The sequence below is a fragment of the Gobius niger genome (assembly GCF_951799975.1).
Source record: "Gobius niger genome assembly, chromosome: 8".
In the NCBI taxonomy this organism is placed as follows: domain Eukaryota; kingdom Metazoa; phylum Chordata; class Actinopteri; order Gobiiformes; family Gobiidae; genus Gobius; species Gobius niger.
Genome location: NC_136859.1, coordinates 35,191,730 through 35,211,621, shown reverse-complemented (window position 1 = coordinate 35,211,621; position 19,892 = coordinate 35,191,730). Strand labels below are relative to the sequence as shown.

The window sequence follows — 19,892 nt, the reverse complement described above, 5'->3', positions numbered from 1 at the left end:
TGTCAGTGATTCAAAGAGCCCTGAGACACGATACCATCCCTGAGTTTCTTTTTTTTTTTTACCTTTTTGACACAAAAATACAATTTGCATAATAATTTGGAACGCAGTGTAGGGACATTTAACCTGTAAAAGATCAACAAACAAAACAACAAATAAACACAATTCTATTTATACCATACCCTCGTACTTACTTCGTTTCGTACAAGGGTCTCTAACTTCTCAATTGAGCTCCGTTATCAGGTGGGAGGGGTGAACTCCTTTGAAACCATTGGATCTGATTTTCGCTAGTGTTTGGTCGTGACGTATGTATTGCGCCCGAGTGAGTGAAGCAGCACTCACTCGCTATTTCAGATCCAGACACAGTGATAGAAGGGGTCAGAGAAGCCTGCACAATCAAAGGATCACAGAGGCTAGATAATACAGCAAAATACATTAGAAATCACTTTTGTGCTGCATGTCTGCTGGTTTTAGATGTTTTTTGAGAGAGTTTGGGGTCTCTCCCCCGGAAGAGAACAGCAGCCACCACTGCTTGAAACGTTTGCAGGTGATGTGCCTGAAATGACATTGCCCTGAAGTGACAAAGGCCCTGTGCTCATCTGTTCTTCCACAGCTGTGTCTAGTGACCCCTGGGTCCAGTGTCCTGTCAGCCGGAGGTGTAAGGACAAGTTTGGTGACGGAGCGTGTGACCGGGAGTGTAAGGAGGCCGAGTGTCTGAGGGACGGCTTCGACTGTGAGCCCGAGCGCACCATCTGCAAGTGAGTGTGGAAGGGTTAGTATGAACTGTTAACGTAATAGCGGTCAATAACATAATAACGATTGACTGATAACGTAATAAGTTAGGCTGGTTATTACGTTATGGGCTGGTTATTACGTTATGGACCTTGCAACAAGAAAATCCATTTATAATGTAATAACTGCAGCCAATAAACATTAATCAAGTTATTTGATACATCAACACAATGTGGTCTTCTTTTGGGTTTGTGCAATATGCTAACAAGGAAAAGACACTTTTTTTCTTTAAAAGCATTTAATTATAACACCATGCAAAGATTGTAAAAAAAGAAAAACATTGGCTATATAGAACTCGGACATGACGTCAGTGTTGCTGAGTGGTCAGGCTGAACAATTTTAAACACACCTCCAGTGAGCAATATATATATACATATTTTTAAAAAACTTGTCGCCCTCCGTGGGTGGTTTCCTCCAAGCTCGGGTCCTCTACTGTCGGCCTGGGAGCTTGAGGGTTCTGCGCAGTATCTTTGCTGTTCCGAGAACTGCACTTTTCTGGACAGAGGTGTCTGATGTATTTCCTGGGATCTGCTGGAGCACTCCACCAGTTTGGGGGTCACTGCCCCGAGTGCCCCAATGACCACGGGCACCACTGATGCTTTCACCCTCCAGGTTTTCTCCAGCTCTTCTCTGAGCCCCTGGTATTTCTCTAGTTTCTCGTGTTCCTTTTTCCTGATGTTGAAGTCTTGGTATTGCTATGTCGACCACAACAGCTTTCCTTTGCTCTTTGTCACCACCACAATGTCTGGTTGGTTCGCCATTACCATTCTGTCCGTCTGTATCTGGAAGTCCCACAGGATCTTGGCTCGGTTATTCTCTACCACCTTTGGAGGTGTTTCCCACTTTGACCTTGGGGTTTCCAGCCCATACTCTGCACAGATGTTCCTGTACACTACACCAGCCACTTGGTTATGGTGCTCCATGTAAGCTTTCCCAGCAGCATCTTACACCCTGTAGTTACTGTATGTGCTGGATTGTCTCAGGGGCATCTTTGCTCAAGCGATAGCGATAGTTGTTGTAACTGTACTTTATAAATAAATTTGACCTTGACCTTGATTAATCACACATTTGAAATTTGATTAATTACGATTAGTCTGACAGTGGCTTAGTGGTCACTGGTTCTCACACAGGAGGGGCAGTGCCCAAATTGAGGTCATTATTTTCCACTGCTTGCACTTCTGCACAGTGGAACTGTTTTTGACAAATAGCCTTGGGATGTGTACTGTCAGGCCCCCCAAGTGGATTTTTGTTTAGGGGCCCAGAAGGGCCAGCACCGGCTCGGGTTGTCAAGCACATTAATTGTTCAAATCTTTCCACAAATTGCTGCACAGAACATTCATTATTTTAGGGCTCCCAAATGCGCCGTTATAGCTTTACACACCTGCCTAAAAATTGTGAGACAACATATGCCGTGACAAACAAAATGCATTTGCCGTTTTTGTAATCTTCCGTCAGATAAATAACTCAGTGTGCAAGCAACTTCCTTGACCAGACTGACCTCTGATCGCTGACTGTAGGCAGCAGTGGGGACCGTGACATTCGTCTCGGTGTTTCCTCCGGGAGGACGACTTCATCTCAAAGTTCTCCGGCAGAAGTGTGTCCCAGTCTGAACCAAAACGACTGTTGGTGTCTTTGGCGAACAGGTGGGATGGTTATTTGGCGTAAAATAATTGATTGTAAAATGCTCCTTCGCCTGCACGCTTCGACTTAAAGCAGAACTTGAGCTAATAAAAAAGCGCCAGAACAATCGATAAATCCAACTTGTGGGTGTCATGGTATGAAAATTTAACCTCCCAGTTATTGTGACCAAAATTATCACAGTTTCCGGTATTATCACAATATTTTTGTGTAAGTAAGTGTGTTGCATATGTTCAAAAGAATTGATAGTCTTACACAAATAATTTAAATAATTTCAAACAACTTAATAGTGTTTATTATATTTCAGAATAATACAGCAAGAGTGAATCTATTGCTTTGGCAACCAACTCTTATCTGCCCCCTGGGAGCCCCATAATGCATTGCGCCATTTCAGTATGGAGGTACGTGGACACGGCTTATATGCCGGTGGTGGCGCTGCGGCCACACTATGGGGTGACTCAAGGCATTCTCCCTCAACCCAAAGTCCCCACATGATGCATTTCAGCTAAAACGCTAACGTTAACATTGGCTATAGAGTTGTTGATTGAGATGAGTCATGAGGTTTGAAGTATTGCTGCCTTTAGCAGACACTTTTTCCCTGCACGTTCTGCAAACAGAATAACCGTCTTCCATCAACTGTCCCTCGGCATTCTTAAAATACCCAAAATATGCCCATACTTCAGACTTGGTCCTCTTCTCCTTCGAACATGATTCCAGCTTCAAGAAAGTTTTGGTTGTAAACCACAAAGCGCGCCTGCACTTTGTAGTTTGCACCTGCACTTTGTATGTTCATCAATCCACTGAATACGTCATGTGTCGAGGAAAAATGAAACATCAAAACCCTCTCCTCGCTGTGAAGTCTGGAGCAGGAGAATCATGGTGTGGGGCTGTTTTGTTGCCACAGGGCATGGACAACGTGATTTCATCAATAGAAAAACTCATTCATAAGTTTGTCACGATATTATCCAGAAAGACCTGACCTGAATTTTAAGTGTACTGCACAGGGACGGCTGAGACATATGTCCCGAGACGAGACACGAGATTAAGTTCACAACAACATATTATGTTAAATGACTGTTATCAAATGGTTCTTCTCTCTGATCCTCATCTCGCTTCCCTCAGTCCAGGCCACATCCAGTACTGTCGCAACCACTACAGCAACTCCCACTGTGACCACGGCTGTGACAGCGCCCCCTGCGGGTGGGACGGGGGTGACTGTGTGCTGCAGCAGACGCCGCAGTGGGCCAAAGGGACGCTGCTGGTCCACACTCGCATCCCGCTCAGCCACGGGACCTTTGTGAACTCATCCGTGCTGTGGGCCCTCAGCATGGTCCTACAGTCCCCCCTGAGGCTGAGGGGGGCCGCTCCGTTTGGCCCCGGTAGAGACCTGTTCCAGTACGGCCCCGGGCAGCTGGAGGAGCTCCTCGCGCAGGCGTCCACCGCAGACGCTAACGGGTAAGTGCACCTCTGTAAATCAGGGCTGTTTTTGTGACAACGGATCAACAATAAAACTCGAGAAGCTTCAATTTAAAACTACCCAGGCCATACAAACACGAGCTGCATTGTTTGGAATAATCAAAAATGTTATGAAAAATACCTTTGCTGCTGCTAAAACGTAAAACTGTCGAGGCTGATAGAAAGACTATTATTTATCAGGGCTGGAAATCGATCGATCATTGTAACGGATTAATTACAAATCAGCAGTATTTCAATCAGAATCAGAATAGTGTTTGTTGCCATTGTTTGAGAACAGGTTCGCAAACTAGGAATTTTTCAAGGTACTATCGTGCAACATGAAACATAAGACACAGAAATTAGATAAAATAGCTATAGAAAATTTAAAACTATAAGGCTTTAAGAGCATGCATGAAGAAGATTAAATTGACAGAAACAATCAGGATAAATTATTGTAACCAAAGTTAATCGTGACTGATTGCAATATTGCTCGTCAAACAAGTAGTGGCGTAATGGTTTGGTCAAGTAAAGTAGGAGTGAAGTAAGCAAGTAGCCTGGTTTTGCTATACCTTCATACTCATTGCGTTTCGTACAGAGGTTCTGGACCTTCACAACTGAGCTCCGTTATCAGGTGGGAGAGGTGAACTCCTTTGAAACGATTGGATCAGATTTTCGCTAGCGCTTGATCAAGACTCAAGAAGGGGTCGACAAGTAATGCGCCCGAGTGAATGAAGCAGCTATCATACCTTTGGGGGCATTCCTTGCACATTCCAGTTATCATCATAAAGGCTGCTCTTTGTAGTTACGGCTTTATTGGCGTTTATTAGTGCACAATGCTTGTTTTCACGGGAGAAAAGGGGATCTCGATGCAAGCTAACTGAGCTAACAAGCTATGGTTTTCTCCCGGAGCTAATTGTAGATTATGTGAGCAATAAACTACAACATCAGCCAGCCCAGCTCAGTGTGTGATCATTGTTGAATGGTTCTTTATGTAGATGGTGGTTTTGGTGACTTTATTCATGCATGTTTCTCGTTTTCACGTGAGGACCGGAGATTTAGCTTGTAGCATTAGCTTTTCTCCGGTGGTAATGTTACAACAGGCATCCTCGAGGCCCAAACACATTACCAGCGCAGATTCAGCCACTGAAATAAGTTTTCTTGTCGCCTTTTAATCCTGGGTGTTTAGGTAAAGAAACACTGATGTGTGTCTCCGTGTTCCAAATGATTATGCAAATAACATTTTTCTCTGATTTCATAAATTGTCAACTGAAATGAGAGTCAGCATATTTTTCAAGTCTTTAACTGTTCGAGGATCATTTAAATCAAATCAAATCAAATCAAATCAAAACTTTATTTATAAAGCGCTTTTCATACAGAGTTGTAACACAAAGTGCTTTACAGATTAAAAGCAGTTCCCGCCCACCCAACCACCCACTCTTCCAAACAGACAACACTGCTCTCCCCACCCCCCTCCCCATAGCCACACACACACACGCAGCCACACACACGCAGCAACACACACACCCATACACGAAATAATGGACGTAGTGCTGAGGCTGGGTACAGATGAACCAGGTAAGGAAATGCCAAATGTGGTTGAAAAAACCTCCCAGTGATAAAATAATTAAAAAAATTAAATATAGTAAAAAAAACTCAAAATCTACTGTTCCAAATTATTATGCAACTCATCGTTTCAATACATTTTAAAGCTTGTAATTAAATAAAAATGGTCATTTGTTGAATTTGCAGCATTATGAGGTCATATTTACTGAAATCAAAAGCTATTTCAATCAAAAAAAAATCTTAAAAGGTCAAGTTATATTTTAACATAGGACCTTCTTTGATAAGAGCTTCAAAAATTCTTAAATCCATTAAACTTGTGAGTTTTTGGAGAGTTTCTGCTTGGATTTCTTTGCAGGATGTCAGAATAGCCTCCCAGAGATGCTGTTTGGATGAAAACTGCCTCGCACCCTCATAGAAGTTTTTCTTGTTGAGGCTCCAAAGGTTCTCTATAGGGTTGATGATTACGCTTAATCTTTCATGAAATATCAAAGGTTTTCATACCTAGACCAAGACAACTATTTCACGCTTTTCATCAGCAGAGAAATCCCTTTTCTTTCCCATATTGCTTGAAAATGATGATCTGCTTAATAATGTGGAATATCCTTTTTCAGTAGTTTTTCCCTTAACTGGACTTACCTGACAACTCATCATCACAGGCGTCTGAGATTGATGTCAGTGATTCAAAGAGCCCTGAGACACAATACCATCCATGAGTTTCATTGAAAAATGTTTCTTTTTTTGTTTGTTTCCTTTTTGACACTGAAATACAATTTGCATAATAATTTGGAAGTGAGAGTTGCTGTAGCTCCGGTTCACAATGAAGCTAATCCTCCGTGACTTGTTTACATCGGTGGGCCGACATAGCATCTGCCCTGGTGGCCCAGCTACAACGTATGTCACTGCTGGGGAAAGCACCTGATAGGGCGACGCTCGCGAACGCCCTGGAGGCGCATCAAATAGGGTTGGTCCAATACGCTACTGTCACCCCTCTTTCCTCTAGGTTACTTCTTCTTCTATTGTTGAAGCTCCGAGTGCAAGCTAGAAGCGAGCGTATAGCAATTTATAATAATGTTTACATTTATCATTTGAAATGGACTATGACAGTATCAGGGCCCCCAATCTGATGTGTAAATGAGAGTGTATAAAATGACTTTGCTGCTGATCCACTTTTGCACTTGCTACTCATTTTATATGTCTAATCTGATATGACCTGTACCTTTTGTGACCTCCACCTGGAGGTGTACTTACATTTTCTCGCCACTGTATATGCAATGTGGCAATGCAATTCATGCTGTTTAACACTGTTTTCCAGCACTGTTTAGTTAAAGGAATAGGCCACCGTTTTTACATACTGAGATATGTTCTTACCTAACCTTAGTCGAGTTAATATATACCCGTCTGGTCTTTGTCCGTGCACTCTGTCACGCAAACAGAGCACATACGCAGCCTCTCCCACATGTCATATAGCTCCAAAAAAGCTCACGATAGAAGCTACAAAGCTCTTCCACGTGTTCCCTATTTAAATAAAGTTACGTGAAGTGTTTTCATGCGAAGTATATTTACACAGAAATGTAGCATGTCGATTTTGTAAGCAGATAAAAAGGGGTACTATATTGTGAGGCGTAATGATACGAGGAGCACAGCGTCCGCGCAGTAACTCCTAAAGACTTCCCCCGCTCACTTCCGTCAATAGAAGCTGCGTGACTTGTAACTACTGACTTGACTTGAGTGACTTGAGCTATATGACATGTGGGAGAGGCTGCGTATGTGCTCCGTTTGCGTGACAGAGCGCATGGACAAAGACCAGACGGGGATATATTAACTCGGCTACAGTTAGGTAAGAACATATCTCAGTATGTAAAAACAGTGGCCTATTCCTTTAAGTTGGTGCATTGTGTACACCATTTCCAGACTTGGTGTATACCTGTTTATTTGACCGTACGCTGCGGTCAAATAAACAGGCATTTATCAGTGTTTTGGCAAAACTGCCAAAACCGGCACAAACACTTTGATTACGCTGTGCACACGTTTGATAAATGAGGGCCAGTGGGTGAGAGATGAAGATGAACTAAAGTCTGTGTAAAGTGTTGCTTCAAGTCTGTTTTTGAGGGAACATTAGAACATGGTTTAAAGCTCAAAAAGGTATATTTTGCAGATGTCTCCTTTAAAGGGGCTAGATGCAAGTTGGCCATTTTATACTCACTACTGCCACCTCAGGTCATACGTGTAACTGCAGCTTCTATATTAAGCTCGTGCATGATGCCACTTCAGACCCGAATTAACACCTTTTTGAGTGACAGTGCAGGATTTTAGAGGCAGTTGTGGTGAACAGGTCTGAGGTCATTCTACACATTAGGTCATTACTGGAACATGCGGGGGAGGAAAATACATAATTTTAACATTTACATTTTTAAACTCTGTATAGTCCTTTTAAGCTAGTAAATGTGAGCAGTTATAATAACCTCCTCTAAACTAACTCTTAACTTTGATGCATTGGCTATAAAAGGATGTTTTACTGCCGTAGTTCCCAAACTTTTTGGAGCCGTGGTCACTTCCCCAGGCCTAAGTGGGAGACAGAATCTTCCCCAAGATGAAGTAATTAAATGTACCTGGATGTAATCTGTTGTTGATCTGATGTTGATCTTCTATGCAGATCGCTTGTGGCGCTGCAGGTGGACAACCGGCCCTGCTCCTCGCTGCCCTCCACATGTTTCCTGTATGCCACAGAGGCGGCCAGCTTCTTGCGGGCGGCGCTCCAGCTGCAACCTGCGCTCAGAGCCTCGCTGCCTGAGCTGCAAGCCGTGCTCAGCCTCCGCGGGCTCCGGGAGGAGATGGGCAGCAGAGACAACGACCAGGTCCAGGTGGAGGTCACAAAAGGTACAGGTCATATCAGATTAGATATATACTTGTGTTTACTAACTGTTTATTCAGTTAAACATTAATTTTGAACTGTAGGCCGACTACATAAGAGGTCCTAATGAACTGTTTACAGTCAGTAGCTTTGTGTCAATCAATTTTCTGGTGACAAACTAAATCTCCTCTTCTGCAACTATGACCTGCTAAAGAAAAAAGTCTCTCACATGGGACAGTTGTGGCAGGAGTCCCCAAGTATTTATTTACGGGTAATGTGGGCCATCTTACCAGATCAGAAAATATAGGCCTCTGTTTGTGAGCGTGGGAAACATGTGCGCGTCTCCTGATTGGTCAACAGTGTCAACAGTGTCATGTGATCACTGTCACAACAACGCAGTTCATGCTGCTGCAGCTCTTGCTACTACGAGCTTCAACCTGGCGATAGTTCTGTCAAAATGGAGATAAACGTCAACAACACGAAGATGCAGGACGTATTTCTTAGGATTTGATAAGAAAAGGAAATGGGCGGAGCGGAGAAAGAGAAGCTAACGGACTCGGAGAAAAGGAGCAGGAAAGTTCGTCTCCAAACTCCTTAAGTGCTGCGGTTAAACTCTGCTCGCGGTTGAAATTTACCTGGAAAAGGCTCTCGTGAACTTTTGGTGATGAAGTTGCGCTGTTTCGTGTGGGGCTGTTTCGTGTGGGGCTGTGGCCATGAAATGAGTTGTTTATGTCGCTGTTTTGAAATAGGGAGGCGCTGCGGTGTTTTTTCACTCTGTCATTGGCCGCTGCTTCTGTGTGTCGCTTTGGAGACGCTATTCACTCACGTTTCTCCTGTGCGTCCCACGTTGGGCATAAAAGTCGTGTAATGTGTGCTGACCATAAAATATCACGGTGAAAGTCATCATAGCTTGCATTAACGCAGCACGTTAACGCCGATAACGGCCCACCACTAGTTTAGATCCATTTATCCTGCAATCTCACATTTTTCCTAACATAAACAATATGCAGCTTCTATATGGGATATGATAATGTCTTAAAAATGCTTATAATGAGAGAGGGACGATATCATGGTTCACTGTAAACATCGTCAACGGCAAATTAAGGGGACATCGCTCAACCCTAGTAGAAGGAATCACCCATTACTTCTGACTGGTTCTGGTGACTGCTGTGAAGTGCTTTGGGCCTGATGAAGGTAGAAAAGCGCTATATACAGTTGTGCCATTGATGGAGGAGCCGCTTAGCTCCTTTACATTCGACTCTAAACGACTCCCTCAGCTCCTCAACAGTCTCCTCTGAAGGAGTCGCTCAGCTCCTCTTCAGTCTCGTCTCAAGGAGCCGCTCAGCTCCTCTACAGTCTCCTCTAAAAGAGCCGCTCAGCTCCTCTACATTCTACTCTGAAAGAGTTTAAATCACTAATGAGGTAGGAAGTATACTCCGTGAAATTTCTCACATTTCTGCCTAAATTGGTCACTAAATGTGGTCTGATCTTCATCAAAATCATAAGAATTAATAAACAGTGTGCCCCCATGGTGCCCAACACCATGATTCTCAGTCTTAAAATGAACATAGTGTTTTGATATTGATGTGCTGTTCCGTTTATCCTCCACACATGACATTGTGTGTTCCTCCCAAGCAATTCAACTTTGGTTTGCGAAAGAGCACTTGGATGCTCCACAGCACTACTATAAAAATATTCAGTGGACACGTCATGTGTGGAGGACAAATGGAACAGCACATCAACATCAAAACCCTATGCTCACTGTGAAATCTGGAGCAGGAGAATCATGGTGCCGGGCTGTTTTCTTGCCTCAGGGCCTGGACAACGTGATCTCATCAATAGAAAAATGAGTTTATCAAGATATTTTGCAGAAAAACCTGAGACATTCACAACATGCATGGAATAAGTAAGTGAACCTCTGTATTAAATGTCTTACTGTCTCTTCTTTTGCATCAATAACTGCTTTTACTGTAGTTGTAGATTTGACGCTCACAATGATCAGGATGAATCTTGGATCATTCCTCTTTACAAAACTGCTGCTGTTCAGTGAGATTTGTACTTACTTATTCCTCCCTCTCCTGTGAATGTTTACATATTATGGCCAATAAAAATATGATAAAATATAAATGTTTGGGTGGTATTAGTTTAAGCAGACACTGTTTATTCATTCTTATGAATTTGATGAAGATCAGACCACATTTATTGACCAATTTAGGCAGAAATGTGAGAAATTCCACACGGTGTACTTACATTTTCTCGCCACTGTATATGCAATGTGGCAATGCAATTCATGCTGTTAAACACTGTTTTCCAGCACTGTTTAGTGTAGTGTGTGTTTAGTTAAGTTGGTGCATTGTGTACACCACTTCCAGACTTGGTGTATGGCTGCTTATTTGACCGTATGCTGCGGTCAAATAAACAATCATTTATCAGTGTTTTGGCATTGATAAATAAACACTTTGATTCCGCTGTGCGCAAGTTTGAGTGAGAGTTGTTGCCCAAGACGAACAAGATTAGTCCAAGTCTGTGTAAAGTGTTGCTTCAAGTCTGTTGTTGAGGGAACATTAGAACATGGTTTAAAGCTCAAAACGGTATATTTGCAGATGTCTCCTTTAAGCTAGTAAATGTGAGCAGTTATAATAAACTCCTCTAAACTAACTCTTAACTTTGATGCAATGGCTAAATGTGAGCAGTTATAATAAACTCCTCTAAACTAACTCTTAACTTTGATGCAATGGCTATAAAAAAGGATAACAAACTCAAGGAAGTTTTCCACATTCAAACTATTTTGGCTTGTCTAAGGCTATTAAAAATATGTAAGCCTAATTACATATATTAAAAGCAGGGCTATCGATCGATACATTTTTAAAATCACGATTATATCACACTTGTGATATTCGATTAATCGTGGTTAAGTTTTCTCTAATAATTATATTCATTTTTAATACTTGTCCAACATAAAACACTTACATTTGAAGTATTTGATTCTTGATTGCACATTTCATTAACCAAATATTCACAGTTTCATAATTATGGGAAAAGCCCAAGAGCTTATAAGCGGGATCTCTTCACCCCTTGATAAGTCACATTTTAGATACATTTTCTTTGAGGCTGAACATTGAATTCCCACCTGAACGGGGGCCTTGCTGTGTGGACTTTGCATCTTCTCCCCCTGTCTGCATAGGTTCCCTTTAGGTACACCAGTTTCTCCTACAACTAAAAACATATAAGCCAGGTGATACTGACCATTAGCCTGACTCCACACTGGAGATGGGTCCCTCACCCACTGCTCCATACGGATTGCATAACAGGATGGGTTAAATGCAGAGGACAAATTTCAATACGTGGACAATAAAGTGTGATTTAACCTTAATCTCCACGATCTGGGAACCAAACCAGAGGAAAGAGTACTAACCCCGGACTCATTTCTTGGTCTAATCTAATGTCTAAAGTCCACTCACTACTGACCTGTGACCTTCCGCAGTGCCCCTGCCATCATGGACGTGGGCTGTTGTGGCGGTAGCGGTCGGGCTGCTGCTGCTGCTGTCTGGCGTGGTGCTGATCGCGATGAGAAGGGCGAGGCGCCGTTCGATCGAAGGGGCTGCCCACAGAAACCGTGCCCTCTCCCCGAGCTCCGCCCGTCCCTCCAAGTCCAAAGCCTCGTCCTGGGGCGGCACAAACCCTGTCCATGACCACAGAGCCCACTCCGGGAGGGACCGGGACAAGACGGGTCTGAGGAAGAAGAAGAAGAACAAGGAGGAGGAGAAGAGGCGACGTCGAGAGCCGTTAGGAGAGGACGCCATCCGCATGAGGTCTCACACAATGCACAATCAACACACGACAAACTAAACTACACTGTAATTCGAATATGGCAATTTCAGGAAAAATATGTGCATGATGTTACACTTTAAGTTACTCTAAGCTACTCCGTTTTGCTGGACCGGCATGGTTGCATTCCCACATTGTATCGCCACATTTGCCAACAGCGAGTGAACTTTGTACCACAAAAGAAGACCAGCATTGCACCTCTACCATCTCACAGGACACCCCCTCCACACCCCCCACCTGCCCCTCACCATGTAAACACTAACACGTGCAGAGATCACAAGTGTTTGAAGCAGCAGAAGCAGCTAACACAGTCAGAGTTTAGCATTATGATAGAAGTTCACAAAATATGATGAACTGATAAAACATATGAGCGACCTGCTCTGATGCAGCTGAATCCTCATCAAATGTCCGTTTGTTTAATAATGCAGGGAGCCGTCACCTCCTAAAGGTGCGTACACACCTAACATCACGGACCGCGCTGCTGTCTCTATTTTAACGCTTGAAAGCCTTGCAATCAGACGCTCGTATGCAGTGGGGTAGCAAGGGTACAAAGAGGCCCCAAGCAAGAATGTCGGTAGGGGGCCCTCTGGTGGCCGCTCGGTGCACTGCGCACTGGGAGAGCGGGCATCATTTGGGCTGGAGCGGGTCACCTGCTTGGATTTCTTTGCAGGATGTCAGAATAGCCTCCCAGAGCTGCCGTTTGGATGAAAACTGCCTCCCACCCTCACAGAAGTTTTTTTTTTGTTGAGGCTCCAAAGGTTCTCAATAGGGTTGAGGTCAGGGGAGGATGGGGTCCACATCATGAGTTTCTCTCCTTTTATGCCCATAGCAGCCAATGATGCAGAGGTATTCTTTACAGCAGGACATGTTGCGTTGTCATGCATGAAGATGATCTTGTTCGGGAAAACACGGCTCTTCTTTTTGTAGCATAAAAGACAGTGGTCAGTCAGAAACTCCACATATTTTTCAAAGGTCATTTTCACACCTTCAGTGAGCCTAAAAGGGCCTAAAGGGGCCAACCAGCTCTCACCATGATTCTGGCCCAAAACATGACTCCGCCCCCTCCTTACTGACATCACAGCCTTGTTGGGACATTGTGGCCATTCACCAACTATCCACTACTCCATCCATCTGACCATCCAGGGTTACACGGCCTCATCAGTGAACAAGACTGTTTGAAAATGAGTCTTCATGTATTTCTGAGCCACTGGAGGGTCCTAGACCTTGATGTTCGGGACACTCCAGAGGCACCAGCAGCTGCAAATTACCTGTCTGCTGCTTTGTAGCATCTGTTCTCTTAATCTGATGTGTTTGTCTGGTAGAAACGATCCTCATTGTGCCTTTATCTGCACAAACCCCTGTGTGCTCTGAATCATCCACAAATCTCTTATCAGTATGATAATTACGCTTAATCTTTCATGAAATGTCGAAGCTTTTCATACCTAGACCAAGGCATTCAACTATTTCACGCTTTTCATCAGTAGAGAGATCCTTTTTCTTTCTCATATTGCTTGAAAATGATGATCTGCTTAATAAAGTGGAACATCCTTTTTCAGTAGTTTTTCCCTTAACTGGGCTTAGCTTGACAACTAATCATCACAGGCGTCTGAGATTAATGTCAGTGATTCAAAGAGCCCCGAGACACAATACCATCCATGAGTTTCATTAAAAAAAAAAAGTTTTTACCTTTTTAACACAAAAATACAATATGCATAATAATTTGAAATGCAGTGTAGGAACCATGACTCACTAAAGCATGCAGCAGGACAGGGATGAAAAGCGCCTTGGTGGAGAGATAATGTAACTGCATCACCAAAATCATTAGGAAGACTGTGTATATCAAGCGTTTTCTGCAGGCCTCTGAATAACGGACTGTTGGGGGCCCCAGGCAGCTGCCTGCCTTGCCTTATGGCAAGCTACGCCTCTGCTCGTATGTGTTCACCTCAGGTGGAGCCACTGCTGCTCTCTGATATTATTTCAATATGTGTCCCAGATAGCAAAATTGGTATGGCCCAGATGTGGCCCACATAAGACACGTTGATTTGGCCCACATACCGCGTGGATTATCGGCCATAACGCGGTCCACATCCGGTTACCACATCTGGCCCACAATAAACCCAGAACAGGTCCAACTCTTAGCCAGTAGTAAACCAGATTATTCAAAGGTGGTCCAGACATGGCCCACTGATGTTTGCCACCATTGGCCCACAGATATTTTGCCATTTTTGGGCCATTTTTGATATTTTGTATATGGGCCATATTTGGTTTGCCTCTGGTTATTCCGGTTTAAACTATCCTGGAACTGCCATGTTTAGCCATAAGTGGCCCATATATGTGTTTTCATTAATGGGCCATAGTTGGTCATTTGCATGTGGACCACATTTGGTTAACTGCTGGTTTATCTGGAGATATTGAGGCCACACGTGCCATGTCTTTGCCATGGCCCATAAACGTTATTCCAATAATGGGCCATGTGTTGTTATGTTTTACATGGCCCACTTCTGGTTTACATCTGTTTCCCGCGGGCCACACCAATGCCACAAGTGCCACTTCTTTGCCTGATGTGGGCCACATCGGCTTGCTATCTGGGGTGGGTTTGAATGTGCAGTACCTGTCTGTCCAGTAATCATGCCATGATAAAATCCCCTGTTAAACATGTTTGTAATCCAGCGCCTTGTTAAATGTGCCCGTGTTTTCACAAGTTTTTTAAAGCGTTTGATTCCTCCGATCCGAATGCCTGGGCTCGGGAAAGGCATTTCAAACCACAGCTGCTGATCGTTATGAATACTTCCTCTTCTCAAATGGTGTCTCCGTTTCACTTACAAGTGAAGAGGCAGTTATGTTGCTCCAAATTCAGATAATCAATAAATATTTCCTGAATGTGTTTATACTCCTTCTGCCTCCTCCCGCTCGTTCACGCCGCTCTGAACAGCTAGCCTGGCATCCAGACTAATCTCCGATGCTTATTAATTAATAAACAGGAGACTAGTCTGGCGACCCCGTCGTAGAAAAGCTACTGCTTGAGGCGGGACTAATGTGGGACAACCGAAGCGCATAGCAGCCAATGAGAACATAGCGGATGTGACGACAGAAACAGCGACAAGCAAGTTGTATCATTCGGACATTAACAATGGCGCTCCCTGCCACACGGAGTTCAGTAAATGACTTCTGTCGTTTATGTCAGAAAAACGTAAGAATACAAGCAAACTGGAGATTACGTGAAGTGGTTGCTTGTGTTGAAAAACTACAAAACAAAGGCGCAACAACGTGACGCCCGTTAAGGTAGCTGCTCTGATTGGTCGGTAGGCTCCATATCGCTGCGTCACTTCCTTTGAAAGCGCGCAATGGAGTGTTGCCAGACCCTCTTCTGTAAAGAAGCGAAGTCTGGTTGGTGAGACTACTGAACAGCTGCCGTGCGTTGCCGCTGAAGGACACCGCTCTGACGCACCTGCACACTCATCACCCGCACATACATACCTGCACTTACTGCACTTACACCGACAATACACAGGAATCAACTGCCCCACCGTGTGAACCGCGTTTGGTGTGCACACACTTTTGTGATCACAAAGCAAAGCAGCACTAGGCTCGTTCGAGATGGGGTTGTGGCTCGCCTGGATGATCAGCGACAGTAGAACGACGCAACGGGGGCGGGGAAAAAAAGTCTGAAGACCATCCGACCGCTCCACATGCAGAGAACAGAGCAGGGTTCACTTCTGACTCCTACTGACAAAAAAATTCAAAAAGACATAGCTTAGTGCAGCTTTAGGACCCGTTTTCTCAAATTAAGATTTTTCTATTTATTTATTTATTTATTTATTTATTTATTTCAGGGACAGTACATGTTCAAGGGGCTAAATGCAAGTTAGCCATTTTATACTCACTACTGCCACCTCAGGTCATACATGTAACCACACCTTCTATATTAAGCTCGTGCATGACGGCAATTCATAACTTTTTGAGTGACATTGCAGGATTTTAAAGGCAGTTGTGGTGAATAGGCCTGGGCTCTGAAAACCCTGTATAGTCCCTTTAATCAACATTTCTGTAAAAATGTCAGAATTAGCTACAAGCCTATTTTTCATGTATAGACCCAGGACAGATGTTACTTTCAGCCTAAAATCAAGAACAATAAAATAACATTTCTTAGGTAGAACAGAGAATGGATTAAATGAAAGAAAAGAAAACGTAACTCCATCTGTGAAAAACCTACAAAGCTAAGGGCCTCAACACAAGGGTAAAAATTGTAAACACAGCTCAAAATCCACAAACATCATTGAAGATCTGTGTGACAGACAGCCCAGAAATCTCTTATTTCTGGAAGACTTTTGGAAGGAAGAATCTTGGCTGCCTGTGTAAAGTGTTTAAAGTTGTAACATTTGCCATATTTTGAGCTATGAGGTATACACAAGTACCTTAAGTCTCTGGATGTTGTAGGACTGTCTTGGCTGACACGTCTCTGCAACATCGCGTGGCGGTCGGGGACAGTACCCCTGGATTGCCAGACCGGGGTGGTGGTCCCTCTCTTTAAGAAGAGGGACCGGAGGGTGTGCTCCAATTACAGAGGGATCACACTCCTCAGCCTCCCAGGTAAGGTCTACTCCAGGGTGCTGGAGAGGAGGATCCGGCCGATAGTCGAACCTTGGATCCAGGAGGAACAATGCGGTTTTCGTCCTGGTCGTGGCATACTGGACCAGCTCTATACCCTTCATCGAGTGCTCGAGGGTTCGTGGGAGTTCGCCCAACCAGTCCACATGTGTTTTGTGGATCTGGAGAAAGTGTTTGACCGTGTCAATCGTGGTGCCCTGTGGGGGGTGCTCCGGGAGTATGGGGTCCGGGGCCCTCTGCTAAGGGCTGTCCGTTCCCTGTATGACCGCAGCAGGAGCTTGGTTCGCATTGCCGGTAGTAAGTCAGACCTGTTCCCGGTGCGTGTTGGTCTCCGCCAGGGCTGCCCTTTATCACCGGTTCTGTTCATAACCTTTATGGACAGAATTTCTAGGCGCAGCCAGGGGCCGGAGGGTGTCCGGTTTGGGAGCCTCAGGATCTCATCTCTGCTGTTTGCAGATGATGTTGTTCTGTTGGCTCCAACAAACCAGGACCTTCAGCACGCTCTGGGGCGGTTTGCAGCCGAGTGTGTGGCGGCCGGGATGAGAATCAGCACCTCCCAATCTGAGGCCATGGTTCTCCACCGGAAAAAGGTGGCTTCCCCCCTACAGGTCGGTGGGGAGTCCTTACCTCAAGTGGAGGAGTTCAAGTATCTCGGGGTCTTGTTCACGAGTGAGAGGCGGATGGAGCGTGAGATCGATAGACGGATCGGTGCGGCGTCAGCAGTGATGTGGTCGCCGTATCAGTCTGTCGTGGTGAAGAGGGAGCTGAGTCGGGGGGCGAAGCTCTCGATTTACCGATCGATCTACGTTCCCACTCTCACCTATGGTCATGAGATTTGGGTAATGACCGAAAGGACAAGATCGCGAATACAAGCGGCCGAAATGAGTTTCCTTCGCAGGGTGGCTGGGCGCACCCTTCGAGATCGGGTGAGGAGCTCAGTTACCCGGGAGGGGCTCAGAGTAGAGTCGCTGCTCCTTCACGTCGAAAGGAGCCAGCTGAGGTGGCTAGGGCATCTGTTCCGGATGCCTCCTGGCCGCCTCCTGCGGGAGGTGTTTCAGGCATGTCCTAGTGGGACAAGGCCTCGTGGAAGGCAGGACACGCTGGTGGGACTATGTCTCCGAGCTGGCCTGGTGTCGCCTCGGGGTCCCCCCAGAACAGCTGGAGGAGGTGTGTGTGGATCGGGAAGTCTGGGCATCATCCCGGCCCCGAATAAAGCGGAAGAAAATGGATGGATGGATGGATGGAGGCATACACGTTTTTTGTATGTTATGTGTCTCATCTACGTTCTCAAGCCTTTTGGAAATAATTTCACCTTTTCATTATTCACATTATTAGACATTTTGATATGGGGTGCTAAACTTCCACTGTAAATCAGATTTTATTTGATTTATGTGCACAACATTTTTGGAGACTTTTCTTCACACTTTTAAAGTCAGAAACTGATGCGGTGTTGTGATTGAGGCCCCAGATGTGTATCGAGTTTAGGATCACACAAAGGAGTGCATTACAACCTGACTTTCGAACATTTGCACCCTCAGTTTTAGTTGCTTCACAATGTATTTGCGCCGTTTTTGGAACTCAGATGCACCCTCAGTCAAGGGTCAAGAAAAGATGTGACACTTGGCAAAAAAAAAAATTTGGATTGGAAACATTTCTACTACACAGTGTCTGGTTGAATAATTTCCACATAGTTTGTTTACTGTTCTGTGTAATTGGTCCACAGGCCTTTGAGGAGGGAGCAGGACGTTGGCAGTGACACAGACGTGACCCAGAGTTCGATGGAGGATGTTACCAGCCGCTGCCCCAAACGGCACGAGGCAGCGTTTGTGTGTGACCACAGAGGGGCAGCAGAGAGGGGCTACAGAGGGACATCGGGTCAGGGCCGCACTGTCCCACAGGGTAAGCTAAGTTTTAGTACTAACACATCTCAAGTAGACAAATTACATCAATTATTCATAATAACAATGACAAGTCTTTTTATCATTTATCATTTTTTTTGGCAAATTGCTACATCTTACCAAATATTATATAATATTGGAATTATTTGAAAATGTTAAGTCAACCTTTTGACCCTGTTAAGTGATTGTAAAACAGTGTTATTGATCTAATTAACAGGGTTATGTGTAAAAATGTAACATAACACTTTCAATTAATTTCAACATTTATTTCTTAGACTGCTGGGTAATGCTTTAGAATACAGCCCGCATTCCAGGTGTAAGTACGTGTATCAAGGGGAACAATGTGTAACAAGGCAGTACAAAGTGTAACACGGGGGAACAATGTGTAACAAGGCAGTACAATGTGTAACAAGGCAGTACAATGTGTAACAAGGCAGCACAAAGTGTAACAAGGGGGAACAATGTGTAACAAGGCAGTACAATGTGTAACAAGGCAGTACAATGTGTAACAAGGCAGCACAAAGTGTAACAAGGCAGTACAATGTGTAACAAGGCAGTACAATGTGTAACAAGGCAGTACAATGTGTAACAAGACAGTACAAAGTGTAACAAGGGGGAGCAATGTGCAACAAGGCAGTACAATGTGTAACAAGGGAGAACAATGTGTAACAAGGCAGTACAAAATGTAACAAGGGGGAACAATGTGTAACAAGGCAGTACAATGTGTAACAAGGCAGCACAAAGTGTAACAAGGGGTAACAATGTGTAACAAGGCAGTACAATGTGTAACAAGGGAGTACAATGTGTAACAAGACAGTACAAAGTGTAATAAGGAGGAACAATGTGTAACAAGGCAGTACAAAGTGTAACAAGGGGGAACAATGTGTAACAAGGCAGTACAATGTGTAACAAGGCAGTACAAAGTGTAACAAGGGGGAACAATGTGTAACAAGGCAGTACAATGTGTAACAAGGGAGAACAATGTGTAACAAGGCAGTACAACATGTTACAAGGGGGAACAATGTGTAACAAGGCAGTACAATGTGTAACAAGGCAGCACAAAGTGTAACAAGGGGCAACAATGTGCAACAAGGCAGTACAAAGTGTAACAAGGCAGTGCAATGTGTAACAAGACAGTAAAAAGTGTAACAAGGAGGAACAATGTGTAACAAGGCAGTACAAAGTGTAAAAAGGGGGAACAATGTGTAACAAGGCAGTACAAAGGCGTAGTAAAGATATTCAAAGAGCAATTAAGGGTGCTG

At 44.3% G+C, this 19,892-nt stretch overlaps 1 protein-coding gene across 1 annotated transcript in view; it reads left to right on the top strand.

Moving 5' to 3' along the window:
• The window catches only part of notchl (notch receptor, like), a 51,976-nt gene that overhangs the window by 15,583 nt on the left and 16,501 nt on the right, over positions 1–19,892 (top strand). The window contains exons 2-6 of the mRNA XM_079562230.1: positions 611–755; positions 3,550–3,882; positions 8,099–8,322; positions 11,781–12,108; positions 18,456–18,631. Coding sequence (XP_079418356.1) covers positions 611–755; positions 3,550–3,882; positions 8,099–8,322; positions 11,781–12,108; positions 18,456–18,631 — 1,206 coding nt within the window. The remainder of the gene's footprint in view (positions 1–610; positions 756–3,549; positions 3,883–8,098; positions 8,323–11,780; positions 12,109–18,455; positions 18,632–19,892) is intronic.